This window comes from Lissotriton vulgaris, unplaced genomic scaffold, assembly GCF_964263255.1.
Source record: "Lissotriton vulgaris unplaced genomic scaffold, aLisVul1.2 SCAFFOLD_2330, whole genome shotgun sequence".
NCBI lineage: Eukaryota > Metazoa > Chordata > Amphibia > Caudata > Salamandridae > Lissotriton > Lissotriton vulgaris.
In genome coordinates, this window is record NW_028253741.1 from 156,667 (window position 1) to 182,968 (window position 26,302).

The 26,302-nt window shown below is 41.8% G+C and overlaps 1 protein-coding gene across 1 annotated transcript in view; it reads right to left on the bottom strand.

Moving 5' to 3' along the window:
- The window catches only part of LOC147660781 (muscle, skeletal receptor tyrosine protein kinase-like), a gene marked incomplete at its 3' end in the record, with an annotated part of 233,936 nt that overhangs the window by 132,563 nt on the left and 75,071 nt on the right, over window positions 1-26,302 (bottom strand). The window contains exon 2 of the mRNA XM_086951470.1: window positions 6,485-6,611. Within this exon, the coding sequence (XP_086807596.1) occupies window positions 6,485-6,611 (127 nt within the window). The remainder of the gene's footprint in view (window positions 1-6,484; window positions 6,612-26,302) is intronic.

The following is a 26,302-nucleotide window of genomic DNA, read 5'->3' on the forward strand; positions in this document are numbered from 1 at the left end:
GGAGGGAGTGAATGAGAGGGAGTGAGTGAGTGAGAGGGAGTGAGAGGGAGGGAGTGAGAGGGAGGGAGGGAGAGAGAGAGGGAGGGAGGGAGGGAGAGGGAGGGAGTGAGAGAGTGACTGAGAGAGTGAGAGTGAGTGAAAATGAGTGAGAGGGAGTGAGTGAGTGAGAGGGAGTGAGTGGGAGTGTGTGAGAGGGAGGGAGTGAATGAGAGAGAGGGAGTGAGAGGGAGGGAGTGAATGAGAGGGAGTGAGTGAGTGAGAGGGACTGAGAGGGAGGGAGTGAGTGAGTGAGTGAGTGAGTGAGAGGGAGTGGGAGAGAGGAAGTGAGAGGGAGGGAGGGAGAGAGAGGGAGGGAGGGAGGGAGGGAGGGAGGGAGAGGGAGGGAGTGAGAGAGTGACTGACAGAGTGAGAGTGAGTGAGAATGAGTGAGAGGGAGTGAGTGAGAGGGAGTGAGTGAGTGAGAGGGAGTGAGTGAGTGAGAGGGAGTGAGTGAGAGTGAGAGGGAGTGTGTGAGAGAGAATGAGTAAATGAGTGGGAGTCAGTGAGTGAGTGAGAGGGAGGGAGTGAGTGAGAGGGAGGGAGTGAGAGGGTTGGAGTGAGTGAGAGGGATGGAGTGAGTGAGAGGGATGGAGTGAGTGAGAGGGAGGGATGGAGTGAGTGAGAGGGAGGGAGTGAGTGAGAGGGAGGGAGTGAGTGGGAGGGAGGGAGTGAGTGGGAGTGAGTGAGAGGGAGGGAGTGAGTGAGAGTGAGTGAGAGTGAGAGGGAGGGAGTGAATGGGAGGGAGTGAGAGGGAGGGAGTGAGCGAGTGAGAGAGAGGGAGAGAGTGAGTGAATGAGTGGGAGAGGGAGGGAGAGGGAGTGAGTGAGACGGAGAGGGAGTGAGACAGACAGGGAGGGAGAGGAAGTGAGATGGAGACAGAGAGGGAGGGAAAGGGAGGGAGTGAGAGGGAGGGAAAGGGAAGGAGACGGAGAGGGAGGGAAAGGGGGTGAGACAGAGAGTGAGTGAGAGGGAGGGAAAGGGAGGGGGACGGAGAGGGAGTGAGAGAGAGGGAGTGAGAGAGAGGGAGTGAGACAGTCTGAGTGAGACAGAGGAAGACAGGAGAGAGGGAGGATGAGAGGGAGAGAGAGCTAGAGAGAGGGAGGGGGACCGAGAGAGATGTGTGTATGCCGGGACGGCTCAGTGGACGAAGGCGTCCGCTGCAGGGACCTATGATCAACCTCATGGTCAGTTTTATGTTGTTGCTCTAGCCCCTCCCCCTCCCCCACTGACCCTGCCCCCCCACCGATGCGGCCCTCGGACACAAACCAAACTGTAAATTTGGCACCCGAGAGAAAGTTTGTGAGTACCCATGCTCTAGGTAGTGTGGCGCAAGCAGTCAAGGCTAATCTCAGGAGCACATGTGGTTAAGCACTATTCTACTGGATACATCTCACATTAGTAGAACAGTGCGGTTTCAGATGCTGCAGGTTTATGTGGGTATCTACAGCCACATGCCGCAAGTATGTGTGTACATGTACACATTTGTGCATTCACACATACAAAGGCACACATGATTCCATGATCACATGAATGCACACAAAGCTACATAGACACCAACAAATGCAACATCTGCTGACTTGATCTCACAAGTTTCACCATCCAGCTCCCAAATTTCTTTAAAATGAAACTTCTTACTGCCTTCCTCTTGCAGATCAGAGGAAAGTGACACACTTCTACCTTACCTTTTATAAATTATCTGTTAAGTCTAGATACTGTCTCTCTCTTCAAAGCACAGTAAAGTAAAACACTGAATGTACACAGAAGCAGAAAATGGATAACTGGACAATACTGAGTTGCAAATGCGGCGACTATACTGGTAACTATAATCACTTCTGTAATATACCAAATAAAATAATGGCTCAGTGTATCAATGTCTAAAAGCCATACATGTGGGATGAAATGCATGAAAAAGGATTAGTACAAACCTGAATGAAAGACACTTACCCTAGTTAAGCTGTCCTAACCACTCAGGTCCTTATTATGCGGGCAAAGATGTTAACTGAGATTTCATATTTTCAAATTGGAATAGCATTTCTTCTGCAATCCATATACTGTTTTGGGTGAATATTTCTTTGTTTTCTCGTAACTTCTCTCACTTAATCATATTTGAACATGTTGAAGATAGTAATCGGACCATGTTAATTTTTTTGAAAGTGAAAAATCAGGCCTTTCACTTTTTTTCTTTCTTGGCTCTCTAAAGGTCCACTGAGGGAAACTAGGACACGTTCAGTGTGACCTGGCAATAAAGTGTGTGAACAATTTATTTCTTACAGTAGCCTTTTATGGATTTCTCGCCTGTAGGCATCCAGGCAGTTCCCCACTGCCGGCCAATGATCTGCCTCACACATAATCTGTGCTTCAAAGCAAATTTCCATAGGCACCATATTACAAATCCCTCAAACAATAAAGACGAAAACACATTGGGTGGTCAGGTCAGAACACAGGAGAAAAGCAAAAAATGAAATTGAAAAGATTCCAGAACTTATTGTGGGAAAGTCAGAACACAACACTATTTTGCTTGATGTTAAAAAAGGCACTCCTGTCAGTTCTTTCCCTCCTCTGCTTCCCCTGAGAGCGCAGTGTTCTGGGGCTTTCCATCCAGTCATTCACAATCTGAAGCGCTGAAAGTAGTTTATCCTTAAAAGAGAACACTTGCAAATAGCAATAAAATATCTTTAAAGTAAAGTCAGTTAGTCAAACTTTGGTAACTCTATTAATGTACTTTTTACCAATAGAGCGTACATCTCCCTTATTTGCAAATACATTTTAAAAGTTGTAATTCTGCTCCTGGTAGATTTTATCGTAAGGTTTAAATATATATATATGACTTTCATGAGATACACAAAAATCACTAAGCATGTACATCTAAATTTATACGAACGGTACAATAAAGTGTGCAAATCTAACACTAACCAGGTAGAGTTTCTACCAGCTGGACAATATTCCAGTTACTAATTATTTCTATGATACAAATGAACTGTACAATGTGTTAATTCTCCACAGGAAACGTGGAGAAGCTCATGCACCTACACTTCCTTTGATTATAAGGGTGTCCCTGGATTTTAAGTCTAGAAATAATTCCCTTTGGGATTTGTTATAACATACCAGTTTTCCAAGCAGCATCCAAACTTCACTCACACACTAATTACAATCAATTCACAGCGGGTCAGTATATTGAGTAGCCAGAAGAATAATTCTCAAAATATTATTATAACAAATATTTCATTCCTAATGGAATTTATTGAATTGGTTTTACACAGAAAAATGTCACATTTATATAACACATTAAAAACAATAAGTATAAAAAATATTTCAATGTTTAAAAATTCATTAAACAACAGTACATATATTCATTAACAATGACAAGGAATCATATAATGCACAGTCAATTTCATAGGAACATATTATACGTGCCAAAGAGCAACGCGTTTCGGAGGGTTAACACAGGCCCAACCTCCTTCTTCAGGCTTGTTTTAGAGATGTCATTAACCTTATATGTGGGGTTTCTTAAGATCCTAGCCACTGCTATTGCAGACTTTCTGACACAGCTTAAATTGCTGCCTCACCAGAATTATTGTATGGTCCTGGTGACTCTGTGGGTTTTCCAGTCTTACCTCATACAAAATTTAAAATTTCCTTATCGCTATAGATACACTTCAAAGCTTTGTTATTTCCTTACCTTTGCGAATAATATTGTATGTAGAATAAGGTGGCGTAATCGGGATTAAATAAATTCCTGCTCCACACGCCTCAGTCAGGAAGTCCCCCTCTCTTTATATTTGAGATGTCCTTGGATTTTAACATCACATTCCCGCATTTACTAGGACCAGTCTCAATTACATGGGTCCTCATCAAATTCTCAGTGATTCCTGGCACGCCCATCTCACAGAAGGAGGTGGAGCTTGTGAATGCACTGTGGAAGTGTTAAAGTGTGTTTTGCACACCCTAAGTACTTTTAAACAGGGTGATTGGAATTAGGCATGTGCCCAATAATATATAATTTTTATAGATTTAAGTTTTACAAAATCATCATGTTTGAGCAGTATTACACTAGAATATATTGACAATAGAATATCATTGGACTAAAATATTGAGGTAAAAATATCAAGGCCCAAAATATTATGAAGGTACAATTAAATAGGTAAGCATAGGTTTACTATACTAAACTTCACATAGATGTACCTTGACAATATGTATATTAGGAAGGTCCTTAGATGTGGAGTTAAGAATAGTAAAACTATACTACCTATATAAACTTACTTTCATGATATTTTGTTGGAATAATATTTTTGCCCTCATATTCAGCCATACAACAGTTTGAACTTTGCAAGGTCAACCTTAGCCGGTGTTCATAATGGTTTGTAGCATGAAACTGATATTGTGTGTTTTGCAGCACAGACCTTTTGGATTCATAGAATTGGAGCCTAATTGTTGACCTCTGCTTGGCAGTCATGGAGGAACTAGATTCTTCCTTTAATGTGATTTCAAAAATGGTTGGGCTCCTATTGCATTCAGCTCATTGTATAAAGTGCACATTTCTGGCCTGATTCACAAATATTTTTTTTAAAGTTGGGTATATATATATATATATTATCACAAACCTCTTTATACTACTCTTTACAATGCACTACCCTATTTCTCACCCTATACCTTATCAATATATCCTCTCCCTCCACTCTCTCATTCACCCGAAACCTCATACCACTACTATGATCCCCAACATAACCCTTTCTACATTCTTCCCTACTCTACCCCTCTGCATAATCTCATACCTCTTTTACTATGCCTATCCACCAAAACAAGCCTTTGCAAACCCTTCCCTCTGACTCTTCCCCCTCCACTTCCGTTTTACTCATCCCAAGCCTCCTAATACTGCTATGACCTCCAAAACAAACCCACAAAAATCCTTCCTCTTCCATCCCTCCACTATCCTTTTCAATCCAAATAACAGACTAACATGTCCACCTCTCAAATTAATTTTCATATTTCACTATTCTAATTCACCACTAATCCTTAATGGGTTCCGGAGTAGCGTGCTACTCGCTAAAAAATCACTTCAACACCTCATCAAGGGTAGCAAGCTCTATATAAATGCAAGCCTTTTTCCCTCTTCTGTCCCTCCACTATCCAACTCAATCCAAATAACTGACTAATATACCCACCACTCAAATTACTTTCAAATTTCCCAACATTAATTCAACACTAATCCTTTATGGGTTACGGAGTAGCGTGCTACTCGCTGAAAAAGTGCTTTGATGCCTCATCAGGGGTAGTAAGCGCTATATAAATGCAATTACAATATAATTTTATATATATGTATATAGATAGATACACACACCCAGTTGCTATTTCCTCCTCCAGTTTATGTAGATTAGGAGTTTTAAGGGTTATGCAAAAATAAATAGGAGCATGCATGAAAATCCACAGAAATAGTAGATTTCAGGGATTTCAGTGCATATCCTTATCCACTGTAATTACAATGCAATAAAGAAAAGAATTGGAGAAAATGTGCCTAGTGCCGGGACCTTGAATGAAACGAAAGCAGAATTGTCCATAAAAAAGGCTTGGGAACAGAGGTTGTTTATAAGATATGCAAAATGTGAGTCTCCAATCTACCTGGCCGGAGGCTTTTTCGAAGACATCAACTCCATCCACCATAAACTGAGATACGCCTCTCCAAATTTTTTTTTACCAGAAATAGAGTATCAACATCTTCTATATCTGAACACAAAGGCAGCCATCACACTGAGAACCGCAGACAGTGGATTAATGAATATGACAAGTTTCTTTTTTGGTAATTATAACCCAGGAAACCATCTGCTCCCAATGAAGAATCCCAAACACAGACTTTCTGACGACAGAAAATATCAAAGTGGCCGCAGAATACTTTTTTGATTGTGATATCAGCAACGAATCACAGAACTCATACATAAAATAGCTGTGAAACCTTCGAATAGGTGTGGATATGAAACGTTTCAGCAATAACTAATCCCATATGGTATGCCAATAAAGTGTTTAGAGAGCGAAAAGAAAAGCATCAGTGGCACAGAAAGAAACACAGGCTGAGGTAGATTGAGAGAGAAAGACGGAATGAGATGGTCTGGAATTTATATGTTTGCTTCTACATAATAATAATTAAAAAGAGATGGTCTGGAATTTAAAGTCTAAATGGCCCCCACATATCATTCATAAAGTGGGCTACAAACCATACCCAAATAGTTTCTTTGACCCCATTTAGTTTTTTGTATTTAAAATGGCTAACAGAAGTAATTGACTTTCAGTAAGCAATTAAAAAGACCGACATTGTGTCATGAGAAACAAATGTAAGGAGTAAAGAGCATAATCTAATTTGATTTAAACAGCATATGACACTGCTATGCACTACAGAGACGTAAAGTATCTTTCTTTAAATGGCATGACAGAAAATGTGTTATCCGCCACCTACCTGATCGGAATGCTATTGCGTGTCCAGGTGATCTCTGGCTCTGGGTAGGAATCCACGACACACATGAAGGTGGCTACCTCTTCAACCAAGGCATCCAGGGTTTCGAGGGGAGTGGTGATTAAGGGGGCTATAAGAAGAGAGCAAGAGAAAGGCATTGGAACATTCACTGAAAAAGAAAACATTTGCTTTGCGGCATAACATGTCAATGGTTAACCCATACAAAGCTATATGGACTCTAGACTTTACACCCTACTAATTTTTCATCTTACCTCCGGTGCATCAGAATTATTCTAAATAATGCAGGGGGAGGGAGCACACTGCTGGCATCTTACCAACAGTGCTCCATAGCATTCTGGTAAATACAGTTTGCTCTAATTTCATTGACTCACAAGCAAGAAGGTGTTCCCCTTCAGTTGGTGCAGTCAGTGCTGGCATTTCTGTGCATTCCTGCACAGGTGTTTCGGGGTGATTGGCCTTCCTGGTGACCCCCCGACCGCGTATCTGGGCGATTGCCCTTATAGGCCCCTGACAAAGATGGTTTCCAATGATCATAAAATAATTTGGGGAATTGTAATCTTTCTGGTCAGAGTTTTGGCAGAGATATAAATACCTCCTAATACTCATGATAGATAAATTCATATCTAGGCCAGACTGCTTAGCTATCCGCAAGGGTCGACCTTATTTGCCAAATGCGCAATCTTAAAAATAAGTTATGTTTCCAGGGAGAGTTCTGGACTGAGCGGTATTGATATCAGTATTAGGGAGGATCCCGCAACCGATGCATCCACTAGCTGTACAAATTAAAAAGAGCCAGATAATGAAAACATAGAGCATTGTGATTTGTGTGAGTGCAGGTCCATGGGAATTTGTTAGTGATTGAGAATATTTTTATCTAGATCATTTGTCAAGTACCATGTCTGCAGTTTTACATTTAACAGTTAAAGTTCTAGCAATAATTCAGAGTAGTGCCTTGTATTTATTTCAAGTGGACTTGACAGACTCAGAGTACAATGTAGGTGCTTTATCTGTAAATATGTGATAGCATAGCTTGTATGTACAGAAAGTGGATACATTCAATGTGTACATTCTACCATAGTGAGAGCTCTGAATTGCCAAGCAGTAGTGGCAGTGGATTTTAGTTCAGCAGTTATTGCATAGTCATCCTGTGCCCACTCATTTTTTTGTCTGACTGGTACTGGTGGTAACTGAAAGACTGCACCAGACAGACACAGTTTGTGTAAGAGTAGGATGTTGGTGGTTAATACAACCATAGATGTAGTGCCCAGTTTTGAGTATTTGGGTATAAATTGACCAAGAATTTACGCTGGATGCCACAGGTGAAAAAAGCATATTTATCCTGATCCAAAATACTGCCTAGATAGGGAAAATCCATAGAAAAACCTCATCCAGAAGAATAGCTTGAGCACTGGAAATATACAATGTAAAGGCCCTGGGGGGGGGGGGGGGGTTATATGGTGCAGAGTTGTGGAGTTATTCATACTCAGAGCGTCTTTCCATAGTGGAGCAAAGGATTAAAATGACCCTACTGAATTTCCCCATAAGCACACTGCTGATCCTCCTATCCAATAGACATGGCCCAAAACAGAATTGAAAACAGTTTTTTGGTCTCTGTGCACACTGACTTTTCAAAGAGCCGACAAAGGGGGAGCCCTAATAGTAATGGACACCAATTTCTACATTGAAAGTGTAAACACTCATGTGAAAGACATCAATACATATATGCCACTTGATACTGATCCGACAGATGAATACAAGAGCATACTAAAACAGATAACAGACAAAGCACTTGACATGAAAATAATCAGTAAAAAGACCCATCAATTTCTGGAGACAAAATACCCAAGAAGACCCAAACTATACATGTTACCTAAAATCCACAAGGATAAGAAAAACCCACCATTCAGACCAATAGTCTCTGCTTGTGGATCAATCTCCGAACCGTTAGGACAATACATTGACTGGTTCCTTCAACCAATTGTTCAAGAAGGTAACACATACATAAAGGACACGACTGATTTCCTAAAAATACTCAATGAAGTGATTCTTCTACCTGGGAAAGAATACTGGCTATGCACAATAGACGTGACCTCGCTTTACACCTCGATCCCCCACAACAAAGGAATGGAAGCCTTGGAATGGAGCCTACTTAAAAGAAATGAGATGGATGAAAGCCATAAAATATTCCTCCTGGAATTAATGCAATTCGCTCTATTTCATAGTTATTTTGAATGGAAACAGTGCTTTTACAACCAAAGTAATGGAACATCTATGGGCTTCGGGGAGCCCCAGCATATGCATGTATCTTCATGTCTAAATTCGAGACTGATTTCATCCTTAACAATCCAGACTGGAAAAACAATCTAGTAGTATTTAGAAGATACATAGACGATATTTTTCTTCTATGGCAAGGAGACAAAACGACACTTGAAAACAACATCAGTACAATCAACACCAGATATGAAAGAATCAAATTCACCCACAATATTCACCAAGAATCCATCGTTTTCTTGGACGTAAAAGTCAATATGACTGACCTCAAATTCCTCACTCAAGTCCATATCAAGCCTACCGACAGGAATTCAAGCCTGCATTTCCAAAGTTTTCATCCCATCACTTTGAAAAAACATCTACCTATATCACAATTAATCAGGTTGAAACGTATCACATCAAACTCACAACAACTAGAAATTTCCATGCAAGATCAAATCAACAGATACCTTGAAAGAGGATATCCAACCACTGTTCTAGATGAATCCATGAAAAGAATTAAAGCTATCCCAAGAGAAAGACTCTTTATACCTAAGTCGAACTTAACAGAACAAAAAACAGTATGTGTACTCAAATACTCAACAGAAGCCATGAAAATCAAAAAGATCATCAAAACTCACTGGAATTTAATTAAAATGGAACCAGATTTGAAAGACCTGTACAATGAAAACATTACATTCGCATTCCAAAGATCAAAAAATCTAAAAGAAATCTTAACCACCACTCCTTATCAAATGAAAAAATCTGAATTCAAAGGAATGCGCAAATGCTTCAACTGCACCCACTGTAACAATGTTATAGTGGGCAACAAATTCAGACATCCTACCCAAGGTTATGAAATTGACTTAAAACATAACAGCACCTGCGACACTACTAATACTATCTACGCCATCAAATGCCCATGTGGCAAGATATATGTAGGTCAGACGGAAAGGAAAATTAAAATACGGATAACAGAACACAAATCAAATATCCGACTGCATAACCAAAAATCAACTATAGCCAATCATTGGGCTGAAGCAAATCACCAAATCTCCCAACTGAGATTCACGGTATTGGAGACTATACCACAACGCAGTGACATGGACCCCACAAAACAAAGGCTGAGAGCCGAATTTTTCTGGATCAAGAAATTAAACAGCCTACAACCATCCAGGATGAATGACCGGATAGAATTTTCATGTTTCCTATAAAAGGCATCATTAAGGACCTTTCTAACCCCCGCTTGGGAACTCTTGAAACGTAATGTTCTAAGAAAATGCCCCACCGGCATTTCCAATTGTGACCATGTATATATCAATGTTGATTCACAGTTATACTATTATCATTATAGTATAATGGAATGTATAGCCATTTTGAATACTAATAGCAATTTCCTGTACCTATTTACGTCTAACCTCACACCCTACACTTCACTTTTCGTCTTTTCACTATTGTTAGTTTCTTCTTAGTCCGTTTTCAGTTTCCACATGTCCTTCAGTAAACCCTGACGACGGGACTCCTTTACGTATTTCATGTTCTTTATTTATTATTTTTTCCTCGAGCGCACACATTATCCACCTTTCCATATGAATTATTTTCAATTTGGACATCTCCCCTTGATGTTCGATATCCTGCTTATAACACCATCAGAAGTCTTTTCTCGACTTCCTTTACCAACACCCGCTCACGTGATCGGAACCCGGCTCGCTCTTTAAAAACACTACCGCGAGTGTTCTCCTTCTACCGGCCCGGTATCCATGGGAGCTTTCTTGATGTACCCGCCCGCTACTCGTGGAATTGCTGATATTCTACCGACTCGCGTAAGTGTCACTTTACCCTCTGTGCACGATTTTGGCGTCACGCGCACCTTTTTACGTTATCCCTGCTTTAACTTTAAATCGACCCGCATACTTGTGTAAGTGCTTTTCCCTCTTATGCGCACTATTGCAGTACTTCGTACTCGGATCTTGACAATCCTTGACCAGTCATCGAGGTTATCCATCACCCGCTATTTATTTAAGCCACGGACCACCATATCACCAGCTCACTTTAATAGGACATGTCTTATCTATTGGTTATTTCGACATACTCATGATTTAAATTAGCATATTAATTATTTTTATTCTATTTTTACTGTTGGTACATTTAAGAAGTGTTTTATGTTCATATGATACTGAAGGTGATGGTCCTGTATTCGTCTTTATTCACAGGCCCCTGACGAAGGGTCACATGACCTGACCCGAAATGCATTGGGCAGAGTTGTAAGGATATTATGATTACTCAAGGATATGAAATGTTAAATATTCGTGAATGAATCAAGAAAAGTATCTGATCAATAAAATTCTAAGTTAAAGAAAAAAATGGAGTCATGAACTTTTGTAAATAATGAATTAAAACAGGAGAAGAAACAAGTTAAAGTTTCAAGCTGAACTACAGCGCACGGTTAGTGGATGTTAATCAACCTCCGCACAATTCGCCCCAAAACAGAATTGCCCACAAGATAGAGTGCAGAATGTTGATCTATTGGCATTGATTGTGAAGTTAGGATTTTGTCTTAAGTTAAACTTAGGACACATTTAAGTTAGACTTAAGTTTAATTTAAGACAAAATCCTAATTTAAGAGAAAATCCTCATTTAGGACAAAATCCTAATTTAGGACAAAATCCTAATTTAGGACAAAATTCTAATTAAGGACAAAATCCTAATTTAGGACAAAATCCTAATTTAAGACAAAATCCTAATTTAAGATAAAATCCTAATTTAAGACTACTAATTTTGTCTTAAATTATTTCTGTGAATCGGGCCTTATGTGTTTAATTGACGAAGCCACCATCAAAGGAATATTCCTTGAGAGTGTAGCAATAGACAACGTTAGACATTGCAAGGGCTCTTTACCTGTGTCTTTCATTGACAGGAAAGCAATGGCTTTTTATGAAAGTACCATTGATGAAATTGGCCCTCCACTAGCAAGGAAACTCTGCCTTCAATTTAAGTACAGCACCCTACCTGTAAAGTCATTCACTGATAGATGGTTACCACCAACAGGGGCAGCCCTATTACCTGAACCAGAGACAAGGTAAAGACTAGGGGGCAGAGTATCATCCATTTTTTTGTCGCAAATGCTGCGATTCGCAAAAAAGCAGCGTTTGCGACAAAAAAATCGGCAAATGCGATGTATGAAGAAAATCGCATCACAAAATTAAGGAATCGCAAAATTTGCGATTCCTTGATTTTGCACAAGCATTTAAGGAATCGCAAAAAGCGATTCCTTTTAATTCTTAGTAAGAAGCAATCAAGTTTTGCGATTTCACACTAAGAAATCGCAAATTACCACCAACTTGTAGTTGGTGGTAATATGCGATTTCTTATACAAATGCACTGTTTGGCATTTGTAAAGGTGCCATGTGGCTCTTATACATATGTGTGCCATATGTGCACACATATAAATTTCAGGGGTGCAGCAGGGTGTCCTTAAGACACCCTTGCACCCTTGAAATTATTCTCAATTTGCGAATAGCAAATTGTGAATAACTTCCCATTCCTTCCTATGGGCCTCCTGGCCCATAGAAATGAATGGGAAAATATTACTTAATTGGGATTCGCAATTTGCTAATTGCAATTAAGGAATATTAAGAAATCGCTAAAAAATTGTGATTTTCTACATACATCCCATTTTGTAATTCTCAAATAGCGATTCGCAGAAAATCGCTATTTGAGAATCCCAAACATGGATGTTGATACATCTGCCCCTAGAATCCTAGCAAGGGGTCAAGTAGTATATTCCATATAATATAAACTGTGAAAATCTATAATACAGATCACATAGAACAAAACAAAAGAATATAACAAATATACACAGTATAAGACTCTTAGTAAGTCATACCCCTACACAAATTCAAAAATATACAAAATTTAATAGGCAAATAATATAAATTCAGAAGACAATGGCTCTCTCTAGGTTACACAATAAACCATAAAGACAATAAACAGTGTAAACATAAAAAGTGGCTGAGGAAAATTATTACACATAAGCTGTTTGGACAAAACATAAAACAAGAGCAGCAAAGATTGCATCCTCTTCAATTAAGGCCACATATAGAAGTTGACGGTGTTTCGATCACATTAAACTTGAGTGGCCATCATCAGGACAAACAATATTCAATGCCAGAGCCCCAATAGAAAAATGTATTCAATCTTCTTAACACGAGGAGACCAAGGGAAAGAAGTAATTGTAGACTCCAATGGCGTATAGTCCATACACAATTTCACAACGCAAGTGAGAATAATATGTATCAATATACACTCAAGATAAATGTTAGAGAGGAATCCAATCACTCTCCCAAAAGGGCTGGTTAATGCATAAGCGGTCCCTCAAATAAACAGCTGTGAATGCTCAGAACTACGAGCAAGTCATTGCTCATGTGCTGTGCAGACAGTGGCCATTAATTCAATGGGGTTCCCCAATAAATCAAAAGACCTGGGTATCAATTAGTATTAAACAACAGTGGTCCTCGAGCTATGTTGGAGGGGTCTGATCTTCCATCTGACGGCTTCCTTTTTAAGTTTGGGGACCAGAAACGTTTTAAAAAGATAAAATTAAAAATTCTTCAATTGTTGGGCAGTAATTGGTTCACAATTAGAAAACGAACAGGGATGAGCTATTTTTCCAACTTAGCACCCATGTGGGACTCACCAGGCACTCCTTTGTGTCTTAAAAACAGGCTGGCATGTCCAATGAAGGAAGCCAGAATCTTTAATTGGGGAGAGCTGATAGCAGGAGGCTAGTGATTCCTTGAGAGACTTTGCGGGAGAAAGTCGGGCCAAGCCTATCTAGCTTTAAAGTTTAAATACATACAGTTGTCCAGTTGGGCTCAGGCATTGACAAGGAAGGGAGTCCCCCTGGGAAATTATAGCAACTTAGAAAATTTATTGGTGACAAGGCCAGGGGGGGGGAAAGGAGGTTGCATGTTGGTACTGTACGATCCTGGAGGAGATAGACAAGGACACCAATCTCCCGGAGGTGTTATGGGGTAGCAATGTAGGTGAACAGTGCCAGCATTTGTGGCTGAACTCCTTTAGCCTACTGTATAAAATTGTAAAGCCAGCTTGGTTGACGCGAAACCACCTATATACTTTACATCGAGCATATCTGTCCCCCCAAAAACTAGCAAAATTCCAGCCAGGGAAATAATGTAAGAAATGTGATCTTGCAGAAGCCTCAGATGTGCACATGTTCAAAGAGTGCCCAGCCATTAGACGCTTTTGGGAAGAGGTGATGGAAGCCCTATCTTCCATTCTAAACACCACTTTGAGCAGTACTCTCCCTTTGATTATCTTTGGGATTGATGAAAACATCTTAGGACATGCCAGATCCTTCCTGTTTTTTGCAATTTTAATGGCAAGGAGACAGATCTGCAGGGTTTGGGTGGATACAGCCCCTCCAACATATATAGGATGGTCATCGCCCCTATATGAAGTTTCTAAAGTAGACTTGGCCTGACCCTGCAGAAGGAGAAAAGTTGCTTTTTGGGAATATTTGATACAGTGGAAGTAGGTTTCCGTTTTTTTTTTTCCACGGGTCCAATTTTCTGGTCCAACAGGCTGAAATATGCCTAGATGGAGTTCTTTGAAGGTCACCCTATCTGTGTGTGGTTTTATCCTTCTTCCACCAATCTGATACTCGTTTTTCATGCAATTGTCTGATGCACACTATTAGTTCTGGTGGGCAAGGTAGCACAAAATGGTGGTTGGCGATTTTTTATAGCATACATAAGGGTTCGGCAAATGAGGACAAAAAAAAAAAACAGTGGTCCTCGATATATCTTCAAATATCAATGAATGTATTACTCGTTATTCATATATTAACCACATGCGCGCTGTGCTTATTCTGCTGGTATGCTGACATTTTAAAAATCCCATCCTTCATGACGAGCTGGGCTCGTCATCAGTGTTTGAGGAGGCTACACCATGACGAGCCCAGCTCGTCATCAGCCTCGAAGGGGTTAAGGAAATTAATCCACAGCAAAAGACAGGAGATATCACTATTTGCAAGGCCAGTATTACATATTAATATGTTGTACCCAACATCTATCAATCCAAAAGACAACCAATCTCTTTCGTCAGTAAATGTATTTCAACTGTATTTACAACATTCATAAAAAACAATTGGATGATGTAGAGGGACTGCAAGAATGCAGTAAGAACAAAAGAGGTGCTCAAGTGAATTGAAAAAGAAGGAAGGCTCAAGAAGCAAGGATCGAGCTTTATATACAATTCTGTTGATTAAACAAAATACAGGGTCCTACCCACACAATTTTACATACAATGATGGTTTAACCAAGGGGGGGAGGGAACATCAAGGATAAGGTGTAGGCCTCAAAACATGGGGGTAAAAACCGTCGACGTTTCGACCCTGGCACAAAAAGGGGAAGTTTAATGCCTCTGCTGCGGGTCTTCTTCAGGACTGGTGGGGGGAGGAGGGGTTGTAGAACAACAGGACCAAGAACTGATGATAAGCCGGTCGCGTCCCAACACTATATGAATGAGGGCAACCCGTCAATGGTGTGCACAAGGTTAATCCATTATTTTGGTTCAAGATGTATATTCCATTTAAAATAGGGAATGGAATAGGGAAATCTCTACCTCCTCTGAGCGACATGCACCCATGGTGATGCTCAGGGTGCGATTGGATAGGAAGCTCCTTAGCCAGGCGAGGGCTTTGTTCTTTGGTCCAATGTTAGCTAACCAGTCACTTAAGATGGAATGTGACACAGTGTCGAACGCTGCCGACAGATCTAGTAGTACCAGGATCACGTCGCAGCCTTTGTCCTGATACATATGCAGGTCGTCCGTGACTGACAAAAGGGTGAACTCCATGCTGTGCTTTGGCCTGAACCCTAATTGAGAATAGTCCAGGCCACCAGCATGTTCAATGTAGTTAGACTGATGATGGTTAACATGTTGTTCGGTAAATTTCCCTAAGAATGGTAGCAGGGAAATGGGCCTAAGATTAGCTAGTTCGGTCCAAGGTATGGCAGTGTTTTTCCTGATTGGTCTTACCAGGGCCCGTTTTCACTCCCTAGGGACGTCACCTGAGCTTAGTGAAAGATTCACGAGCCTCTGAATCACAGGGCATAATTCTTCAGTAAGAGTGGGCATTATTCTGGCTGGAATCGTGTCATCTGGGCTTCCACTCTTAATCTGTGTGGATAGCGATGATACCTCCTCTGAAGTGATGGGGGGAAGGAGTCCAGGGTGTGTGTGATCCGATTCAGTTCATCATTAGTCTGAGGGATTGAAGAGTCTATACTAGTTGCCATGTTAGAGTTATTCATAAATAGTGTCTATTTTCTTGGTGAAGAACTGGGAGATTTCTTCGCATAACTGTTGCGATGCCGACTCAGAGCTTTCACACGCTACTGGTTTGACAAATGACTGTAGGATTTGGTACAAAACCCTAGGGGAATTTCCAGCAGCTGTAATTTGGGACGTGATGTGCGTTTTGCGTGCTGTACGGATGGCTTTATGATAAATGGACAGAGAGTCCCAGTAGCGGTTCCTATCATCCGCCTGGTGGGATGATCTCCACCTCTTTTCCAGTTGTCTTGTGGCTTGTTTTAGCGTTCCTAGATGTTCTGAGAACCACACTTCTTGTTTGTGTGCTGGCTGGGGTTTGAACAATTTCAAAGGGGCTATGTCATCTATGGCTGCTTTAGTTGCCCTTTCGAATTTCTTTAGAGCAGTTTCGATGTTCTCTGAAGAAGTGATAGAGGGTTCGACAAAACTCTCTTTAAATGAGATTTTATTAATTTTGTGCCACTGTCTTCGTTTACTGGGCAGAGAGATCGGGCCTGAAGGGGTAGGTTTAGAGTGGGGAGTATAGAATTCAACATTAAAATGGTCTGTCCAAATAACTTGCGTTGGAGGCAGGCAGGAGACCAAAGGTAAATTGGATAGGACCAGATCCAGGGTGTGACCTGCCTGATGAGTGGGCCCGCAATTGCGTTGTATTAATCCCAGTAGGGACAAGTCAGTCAGTAAAGATTGTGCCTCACTACAATCTTTTAGTTCACTGTGCACATTAAAATCCCTTACTAATAGAAAATCGCTGTCATCATTCACATATGAGGCAAGTGTTTTAATCAGTGTGTTAGGGAAGTTTGTGCACGGTCCAGGAGGGCGATACACCAGCGCTCCCATTCGGCTTTCCTTGGGAGAAGTGATCATTTTGAAGATCAGTAATTCTGGTTCTGATGTGCTTAGTTCCTCTTGTATGGAAATATCAATTTCTTGTTTATGAACAATCGCAATCCCTCCACCTATCTTAGTGGGGCGGTCTAATCTGACTATTGTGTAGCCGATCGGGATTCCTAAGGTTATGGCAGGAGTCTTGTTCCTCATGGAAGCCTTATCGATTTTATTACTAATAGGGGTGGGGTGGTGCCTGTTAGTGCAACCAGTAGGGCTAGCGTCCTCCTTATGGGTGTTAAACTGAGTGCAGCAGTGGCGGCAGGAAAAAGGCCCCTCTACACAAAAGTTTTCCCCGCTTATGCATCCCTGTAACGGTTTATCCCGTAATTTTAGTAGTACCTGTGGGGAATAGGTTGTCCGAATGGTAGAGTGCGTTCCCAGATTTGCAGATGTAGCCCCCATAGCCCCTGGCCTCGTCCGGTCGCAGATGGGTGCAGACGGGCTGGTCTTTGGCTCGACTTAGGCGCAGGCTTAGGCGTCCCCCTGCGCGCAACCGCTGCGCGCTTGTGCTGACGAGTGGCTCAATAGCCCTTTGAGCTTGAAGGCTAGAGCGCTAACCACTCGACTGTCAGGAAGTGTCTGGGCGTGTCTGGCTCTTACCTGTCCTGCCCTCCGCTCAACGGTATTGGATACCGAGTCGGACCAGGGCGGGCAGGCTGCAACACTGAGCACAGATTTCGTAAATGAGCCCCAATGCCCCTGGCTGCTCCGTGAATGAGCGTAAGTGCACAGAGAGTGAGTGTCTTAAAATTAATTGGTAAATTCCAACACGACGTAAGTGATTTAAAAATTCGTATTCAATTTTTAAAAGCGTGACATTTAAGCTTTGCAATGAGATCCACAGAACCAAACAGAGTGTTCTGCTCTGTAAATGTTACCTGGCGCCAAGCGGGGTCGGGAGACACTGCCACTGTCGTCCCCTTACCTTATGAATGTTGTAAATACCTTTGAAATACATTTACTGACGAAAGAGATTGGTTGTCTTTTGGATTGATAGATGTTGGGTACAACATATTAATATGTAATACTGGCCTTGCAAATAGTGATATCTCCTGTCTTTTGCTGTGGATTAATTTCCTTAATATATGAATGAGTAATACATTCATTGATATTTGAAGATATATCGAGGACCACTGTTTTTTAGTGCAGACAGTCGCATCATCTCGGACTTCAATTTAAGGTACGAAACCCTACCTGTAAAGTCATTCACTGAGAGATGGCGTCAGGGAAATGGTTTATATAATGATCTGTGTGTAAGTTGTAAAGGACGTTCCGAATCGCTTATCCATGTTCTGTTTTTTGCCCCTTCTATAAATGCATACGTGCAAAATGGATTGTTCCCTTGTACAAAAATCTGGGCTATAGGGTGTTCCATGAATCGTTTGAGTTATTGCAATGTGACACTAGTCAGATCGTTTTTCTTTTGGTCTGGCTATGTTTTTACAGGCATTTTGGATTAAGTTTGCAAAACCAGTACAATCAGCTACTGATCTATGAAAACACTCACTTGATGTCGGTGATGCACTGTGGTGGGACATTTAATATTGCTCTAGATCCCAATCGTGATTTCTGTCTTCCTATGCTTTTAGGCAGTGGTTTCTGTTATGAAATTTGGGGTTTTATATTGGTCTTTAAAAAAAATGCGAGCTGGAGCTTTTTTTTGTATATTGATCCAATTATATTTTATTGATATTCATATTTGCATTTTTATATATATGTGTATCGTGTCTGTTTTGTTTGTTTATACTTTTATTATCCATAGAGATCGAAATAAAGTTCCTTGATGATGATGATGACTCTGACTGTCCCTGTGCTCTGCCTAACCAGGTCCAGGGCCAGTGTAATGCTGAAAACACACTTAGAATACAGTGAAAGCCCCTGCATACACTTGGGCACACAATGGATTAGGGTACCCCTGTGATTGGCATGACCTCCTGTATAAGGCCCTAGTTCGTTATAGGGCAGGGGGATTGTCCCTAGTATATACTAGTGCATGATAGTTTAGAAGCCTGCAGCCTTACTTCACTTGCATGTGTGCACTGCTGTGGCCTGGGATCCGTTTAAAAGCAGCCCTGTGTTGCAGGACTGCTTTTAAAATGTCCAAACTCAACTTTGGTGTTTGGGGCAATTACATGTTGATAAACTACAATATTTTGGCATATTAGGTACTCACAGGGCCTCCCCTAGGTGTTCCAGTTTCCCTGGGGTGTGGGGTCAGGTACTTCTAGGAGGACACTTAAAGAATAGGTGTTATATTCCCTGGTGCTAGTGAAAGTGAACATTTCACTTCCCACATTGTAGTAAAGTGCTTTCCGAAATCGACCTTTGTGTTAGCACTCCTGTGGAGTGAGGATCTGCAAAATATTTACATATTTAGAACCCCTAACGTCTCTCCTAGGTGTTCAAGGGGTGGGGGATCATGTAGATATAGCCAAGTTCTTTATAAAAGGTGTTTTATAAGCCCTGGTATTGAAGAAAATGTCCGGTTTATTTTCCCCATTGCAGATCCTCAGCCACATAGCTTAACATTGCAAGAAGTTATTAATTAATAACTCCCGCCAGAAAACACTGAAAAATATAAATCAAGGACTTAGTAGAATGGTAGTTATAAACCCAACAAATGCTATTGTTGAATTTATCCTAAAATGTACAGACAAGAAGTTAAGACTTCGTCTGTAAGTCAAAATGTAGCCTTCCAGTGACCTGCCCCGATTGGTCAGATTTAAGTGGACTAGCCAGGCTGCTTTAAAGAGCTGATAAGTAGACCTGGTGTGAAAAGCCATTGTGAGAGGAGAGTGTTCTTCTGCATAGAAATGCCAGAGCAAGGGGGAGTGGTCATAATCCATGATCTCGCAAAGAGGGAGGGGACAGGCAGAAGAAACCAGTTTCAATTACACCTCTACCCTCTGAACCCAGCCAAATGGTAGGCTTGAAGAAGGAATGTGCAAGTACCAGTGGGAGGAGCCTATGGAGATGAGCCATCCTGGAGGTTAGTATAGCCAGCTCTTGCCTTTCTGCTGAGACTGAAGCTATACTGAATTTTGGGGAAATAGTGCTTTCTGACAGACCACAGTGTCACACTTTGGAGGAAATAGTCCTTCACTGTGGTGTTCCCCTGCACCTCGTTGAGCATATGTGTCCTCCGGTGTTATCCCAGAGAACACTGAATAAGTATCAGAGGCAGGCAGTGCCTCTCAGATCTGCTGCTTGAAACAAGAATAAGAAGGGCCCATGCTGGAACTTAGATTTGCACCACTAAAGACTGTGCCTACTGCACAATCTGGACCTACAGCCTGTGGTCCTAACTTGCTTCAAAAGGTCTAAGGAGTGGACACCCTGCAAGCTGTAGGTTAATATAGATCTACTTCTAAACAACAGGAGAGATAGGGTTATAGGACACTCCTCTACCCCAATTCAGAATATGGAAAACAACAAAGGAGTGGCTAATATTGATTTAACAAACACAGAGAAATTCGTGTTTGTGCCATGAAAATGAATATAAAATACGCAAAAAGAAGTGGGGTGTGTACCAAAGTGAAAAAAAAGCCGTGACATGCTTCATCATCGGGTTCCACTGGGCAGGCCGAATGCCAACCCGGTGTGCTGCGACACCTGTGATTGCAGTGGAGCTGGTTTGGTGATGTGTCAAGGGAGTGAATTTAGTGACAAAAAGTGCTGATTAAAAAAGGGCGAACTTAAGCCAAAAAAGTTTAATCAAGGCCAAGTAAGCTCTTATTAAAACCAGTGGTGGACAATCAAATATGGCTTTTAATTTGAGCCAAAGATATCCAATTAGTGATCATAGGGTCGACATGTTTCTGCTCGTTAATTGCCAACTCGGCTGAGCTTTCTTCAGGACCAATAGAGTGAAAGGGACGGCACTCGGCGGTGTATACACGCTAAGGTATACCCAAACCACAGTGCACTTGTGTGAAAAATTGTAAAGAAACTCACAATTTTTTGTTCCGGACTCCCCTGGTATTTCCAGGTGTCCTTACGTGAAAGCACTTTCGGCCTCACTTCATGGCGCGGTGAGCGGGGACATCTTCACACCGGAGAAAGTTCACTCCTGGTGAATCCCCGTTTTGGACCTACATAGATCGCTTGCACCACCCGAATAGTGATCACCAGGACCATCACCACCAAGAATCCCCAGCCTGGAGTAAATCCAGTGGATTTATAAGGGTTTGCTCCTAGTGGTTTGTGGGGACGGAAGTCTCAAACGTTCAAGGGCCATCTTGGAGTTTCCAGGTCCTTGGAGTAAGTTTTGAACATGCCGGGACCCTCTGAGGAACTTCAGGAAGAAGGTCCAGCACTTTGGAGAACTTTGGAGCAAGTTTGAAAAAAGCTCCAGAAGGGGGCCAACTCGACCTGGCCAGCCAAGCCGGTGACTCTCAAGTGCGGCTCAGCCATCCGTCCAGGTTCGTCCCACTGAAAATCTCCAGAGGTCCGACTACCAGAGTTTGACTGGAGGCTGGTGGAATTCCAAGCCGGCAAACCCTCACTGAAGCCTGCCTGGTGAAAAGACTGAGGGACCCCTGAGGAAAAAGCTCAGTGAAACTTTCTATGTCCGAAAGTATAGGAGGTGACTGGGACCAACCGTGAAAGTGAAGCCTCCCACCTTCAACCACGAGGCAGCCTGGATCTCTATTTCTTTCCGCTGGAAAGCTCTGGAAGTCTGACTTCAATAGTTTTGACGGGGAGCTCGTCACAAGGCAAGGCAAGCTGGCGAACCCTCCCCGAATACGAACTGATTGAGAACTTCGAGGAACCCCAGAAAGAGACGCTCAGGAAAAGTTTCTATGTCAGAACATAATAACTTTGACTGAAGTCTACAGTGAGGGGTAGCCGTGCACAGCTCCATCGCAGTCAGCCTGAAACTTTTACTTTGTCCCGGTCTAGCGCAACCAGTTGTACCAATAGGCGCTATAGTCTTCAATGTGATATACATAGAGCTAAATAATTAAAATTTCATATCTCTGGTTCCCCACACTAAATTTCTTTTATTTTGGACTGTGTTAGTGTCCTTATTACCAGTGGTAGATGCATATTTACAACTACTAATAATCCACTTTCCAACAGCAATACAGGTCTTTTTACCTGCATAAATAGTGAGGAGGCTTCCTTCTCCTGAAAAGTTGCATTGAGTTTCCTGTAACTGAGGTCCTTGCCCATCCTAGAGTGAGATGTGTGTGCAGATGTATTCCTCACTGGGTTGGATTTGCAGCACAGTTGTCTAGTTGGTGCACTGTGCTAGGTTGGTCAAGATGGGAGTTCCTCTGCAGTGTTTAGTTGTGGTCGCTAGGAGCGCCTGCCTATTGCTTTATTAGTGATGCGGTTCGTAGCATGGCAGCACAAGCACAGGAACTCAGAACCCTGTAGCATTGATCCTCTGATGGTGATTTTTCTAAACGGAGGGTGTCTTTCCCGGCGATTCATCAACACTTCTTGATTTATTCTCCACATCGTGGGTATATCCCCCTAACTGGTTGTTACCATTGTCATTTTGTTCTGATGATGACCCTGACGAAATTGCTTTCAACGGGGTCGAAACGTCATCAAACTAGTGGACTGATATGACTGAGCATGATAATCACTATGTATTTGTATTTGTAGACTTGCCTTGATTAATCTATTCTATCAGCCCCTAGATATTGATGTACATATCAATGGTGTGTATATATAATTTTGTACAGCACCAATATACATCTTCCTTACTGCTGTCATTTTCACTTTCACTGTGACGTTTTTGCAGCACCTGCATTGTAATTTGGTACAGTGAATGAAGTTATGTGTTTAACGCCTTAACTCCGGTGGCAATTCTGCCGTGGTGCGGGCGTTCTATTGAGTGGGCGAGGCTTCGACAGCCGTTGGCCGTTCGCAGCACTGGGGAGGGAGTGCTCCCATCGGGCAACGTCCGACGGGAGGACGGAAGGGGTTAATTCATACAGATTAATTCTTAATTCGAATTCTTTGCCTAGGGGGTTAGGCTTGAAACATCCCCTGCAGGTAACCATTGTTTTGTTTTGTGTCCCTTTATTAGGGCTTCCGTCCCCACTCACAAAACCAATTTGTCATGCTTATCTCTTTATTGTCTAAGAAAACAAATTCATCACAGAACACCTATCACAATTAATATTTCCTCTGCCAGCTGGTTGTATTCTGGGGCATTTAGCATCTTTCAGCTAAATGATTTCCATCAAAGAAGATAATGAGACCAAAGAACACACTGACAGTTTATTATGGGGAAGGTTTTCAACAAAGGTTTCTGAGTGACATCAAATAGACAAATCTAAATTCGCTCTTATTGTCTAACTTACTCAGAAACGAGAAACATTTCCATTATTCACTTTTTACCTTTCTATAATTTTATGTCATGCATGGCTCCCAAAATCATCTTCTAGTGCTTTAAACTGCCATGCAGGTGCAGCAAAGTAAAGAGGATGCCATTTCTAACACGGCATCTCCTCCCTGACACAAATGTGATAAAAAAATACCTTACCTTCCATCTGTAACTAACCCCTACCACTTTCCCTGCCTATGTTTCCACTCCGTGCCAATATGGTTTTTGCTTTCAGGCAAAACAGAGCTGCAATGACAACCTCTCAGAGCCTTGCCAGCCTGGCAAGAAAGACCTCTATGACATAGCGTGGGTAACACGTTTGTTATTAACTGTTGCTGCGTCATAGCAGTGAGTTACCAGATTTAGAATATGGGGTGAATGATAGAAGGTTGCTTGGGATGCCATGCATAACATATAGAAATAATGATGGGTAACAGTGAATTACGGAGAGATAGACATGTTCTGAGTAATATGAAATTGATTAATAGAAGCTTCAGTTGTTTATGTCACTCAGAACCCAGAGATGAAAAACATTTCCGTAATACACATTTTACCCATCCCTAATTGTATGTTATGTATGGCCCCCACAACCATTTGCCTCGGCTTTCAAATCTTATGCAGAGAAGTAATAGAGAGTCATACATAATATAGCCTTTCTTCCCAGTCCCAAATGAAAAAGAATTATAAATACAATGCTCCCTGCCAACCACCCCCGCCACTCTATTTGCTTTCCCTCCCCTCTGCTGCAAATGTTGTGCTTTCTGCTTTCCAAAGCTGCTCTGACAGGCTGTGAGAGGTCAGACTGGACAGCCTGGAATTCCATTATGATGTAACAACAGTGGGTAACAGCTTTAGTTACAACTGTTGCTACATCATAGCAGTGAGAAACTGGATTTGAATCCAGTTATGCATGCTAGTGGCTCTCTACCAGAGCCACACATCGAGAATTATAAATGGGTAATAGTGAATTATGAGGATCTTTTTCACTGTGGGGTTCTGAGTGGCATGAAGCAGACAACAAAAGCAAAGCTAGCTTGAATTGTCTGTGATGTCACATCTGCGTAATTCATTTTCTTTTGGTATATTTTTTCACTGGAGTTTCAATTGCTAAGCAGCCAGAGACGACTGCCCAGCCAGATCATTTACAAGCAATACCATCTGACATATAGTGTTAGAAAATATACAGTTATCACGTGAATCAAGTGGCACAAGGAACATGTCAGATTATGGTGAGCCCAAAACTCCTTTACCCCCTACTTATCCTGCCACAGGCCTTCTGCAAACCCAACTTCAGGAGGGTAAACATCCTACCCCACAATTCTCCATCATAAGTGCTCTGAAAATCACACACCAGATTTCGACTAATCACTCAAAAAGGAGAGAAAGAGGCCCAGATATTCACATCAGTTATATAAACCAAGGAACCTCCATCGCTGAGGAAGGACTGAGTTCAACTTGGCATTTAAATGTTTCCATTTAGCCTCACATAGTGGGTGAGTATCATTCATGTTGCTTTTCAGCCGTTTCACAGCAAGGATGGGTCAAAGTCTATGGGACCAGTGAGTGATTGGGGGAAGTCCGTCTTCTTCCGGTTGTGAGCTATAGGCAGTTGGGTGCCCTCCAAGCAGTGGAACGCTATATGCCTCTCAAGTTTTGTCACAGCCTTCAGATTTGTGAGTTTTAGGCCCAAAACAGTCATCTCCAGTGACAAGGATAATTCAATCTGACCGTAAGCAGTTTTGAAATTTTTTCCTAGAAAATCCCTCCAAATGTGCAGCACATCTCCCAGAGTGCCGCAGACCCTTTAACATCTGGGTGGGTTCACACCTTTGGATTGGGAAGGTGGGAAATCGGGAAACATGGAATGCAATCATGCCACCTCTCAACATAAGGAGTCAAAGTCAATTCCTCACACTTATCATTGTTGATTTTGCAACCCTAAGCCAGTTAAAAGGACTAAGGTATGTCAATGACTGTAGAGAAAGAGGAGCCTGGGAAGCCCTGTGTCAGGAACACATCATCAACGTACAAGAAAATCTAATACTTTCACGCTCCAAATGTAATTTATGCCACTGAGTCCATTTGCTAAATTAGATAAGTCAAAAGCTCAATAAAGAGGACAAACCGGGATGGATGGAGACCCCTGCCTGGTGCACCCATGAAGTGAGATGTAGGGTGAGGTGTGCCCATTCAAGTAGATTTGCACAGTTGGGTTTGCATAATTGGAGAGGATCATTCCAAAGAAGTTGGGACCCAGGCCCATTTTCTGTAGCATAAGACACATGAAGGACCAGTTTATCTAGTCAAAAGAGATGAAGATAGAAGGATCGCAGACATCTTCTATAAAAAGGTCTTCTCGATCAGATAAATGGCTGTCCAAGTATTATGCGTCTGCCATCTTTGAATTAATCCGCTCTGTTACGGGTGTACCAGGAAGGGAAGCATCTCATTAAGGCGTGCAGCCAGGACTTTAGCATACAGCTTTATTTCCATATTGAGCAAGGCAATTGAGTGGTATGATGCACATCGCCTGTATTGAGTTTCAGTAAGATTGCAATGATAGCCTCTCCCGTGGTAAGAGTGGTGGAGCCCGTGGAGGCACAGTGGTAGAATAAGAAGATGCATACATTTTATAGAATTGGAATGGCAATCCATCAGGACCTGTGGTGTAATTAAGTTTCAAAGATTTGATAGCCTGTTTAACCTCTTCAAGTTGGATTATCCCTTCCAGGGCCTTCCTCTACAGATCTTTAATCCTGAGGAGTCGCATACCCTCCAAAAAGCCAGTTAGGCGAGTAAGGGCATGGCAGTCCCCAAGATATAGACCATCATAGAAGCAACAAAACTCTTCACCTTCCTTGTGTCATCTGTAAGTGTGACCCAAGTCACTAAGAATGTCTTCAATATACTCCTTCTCTCTCTTAATCCTGAGCATCCTGGCGAGCTGAGCACCC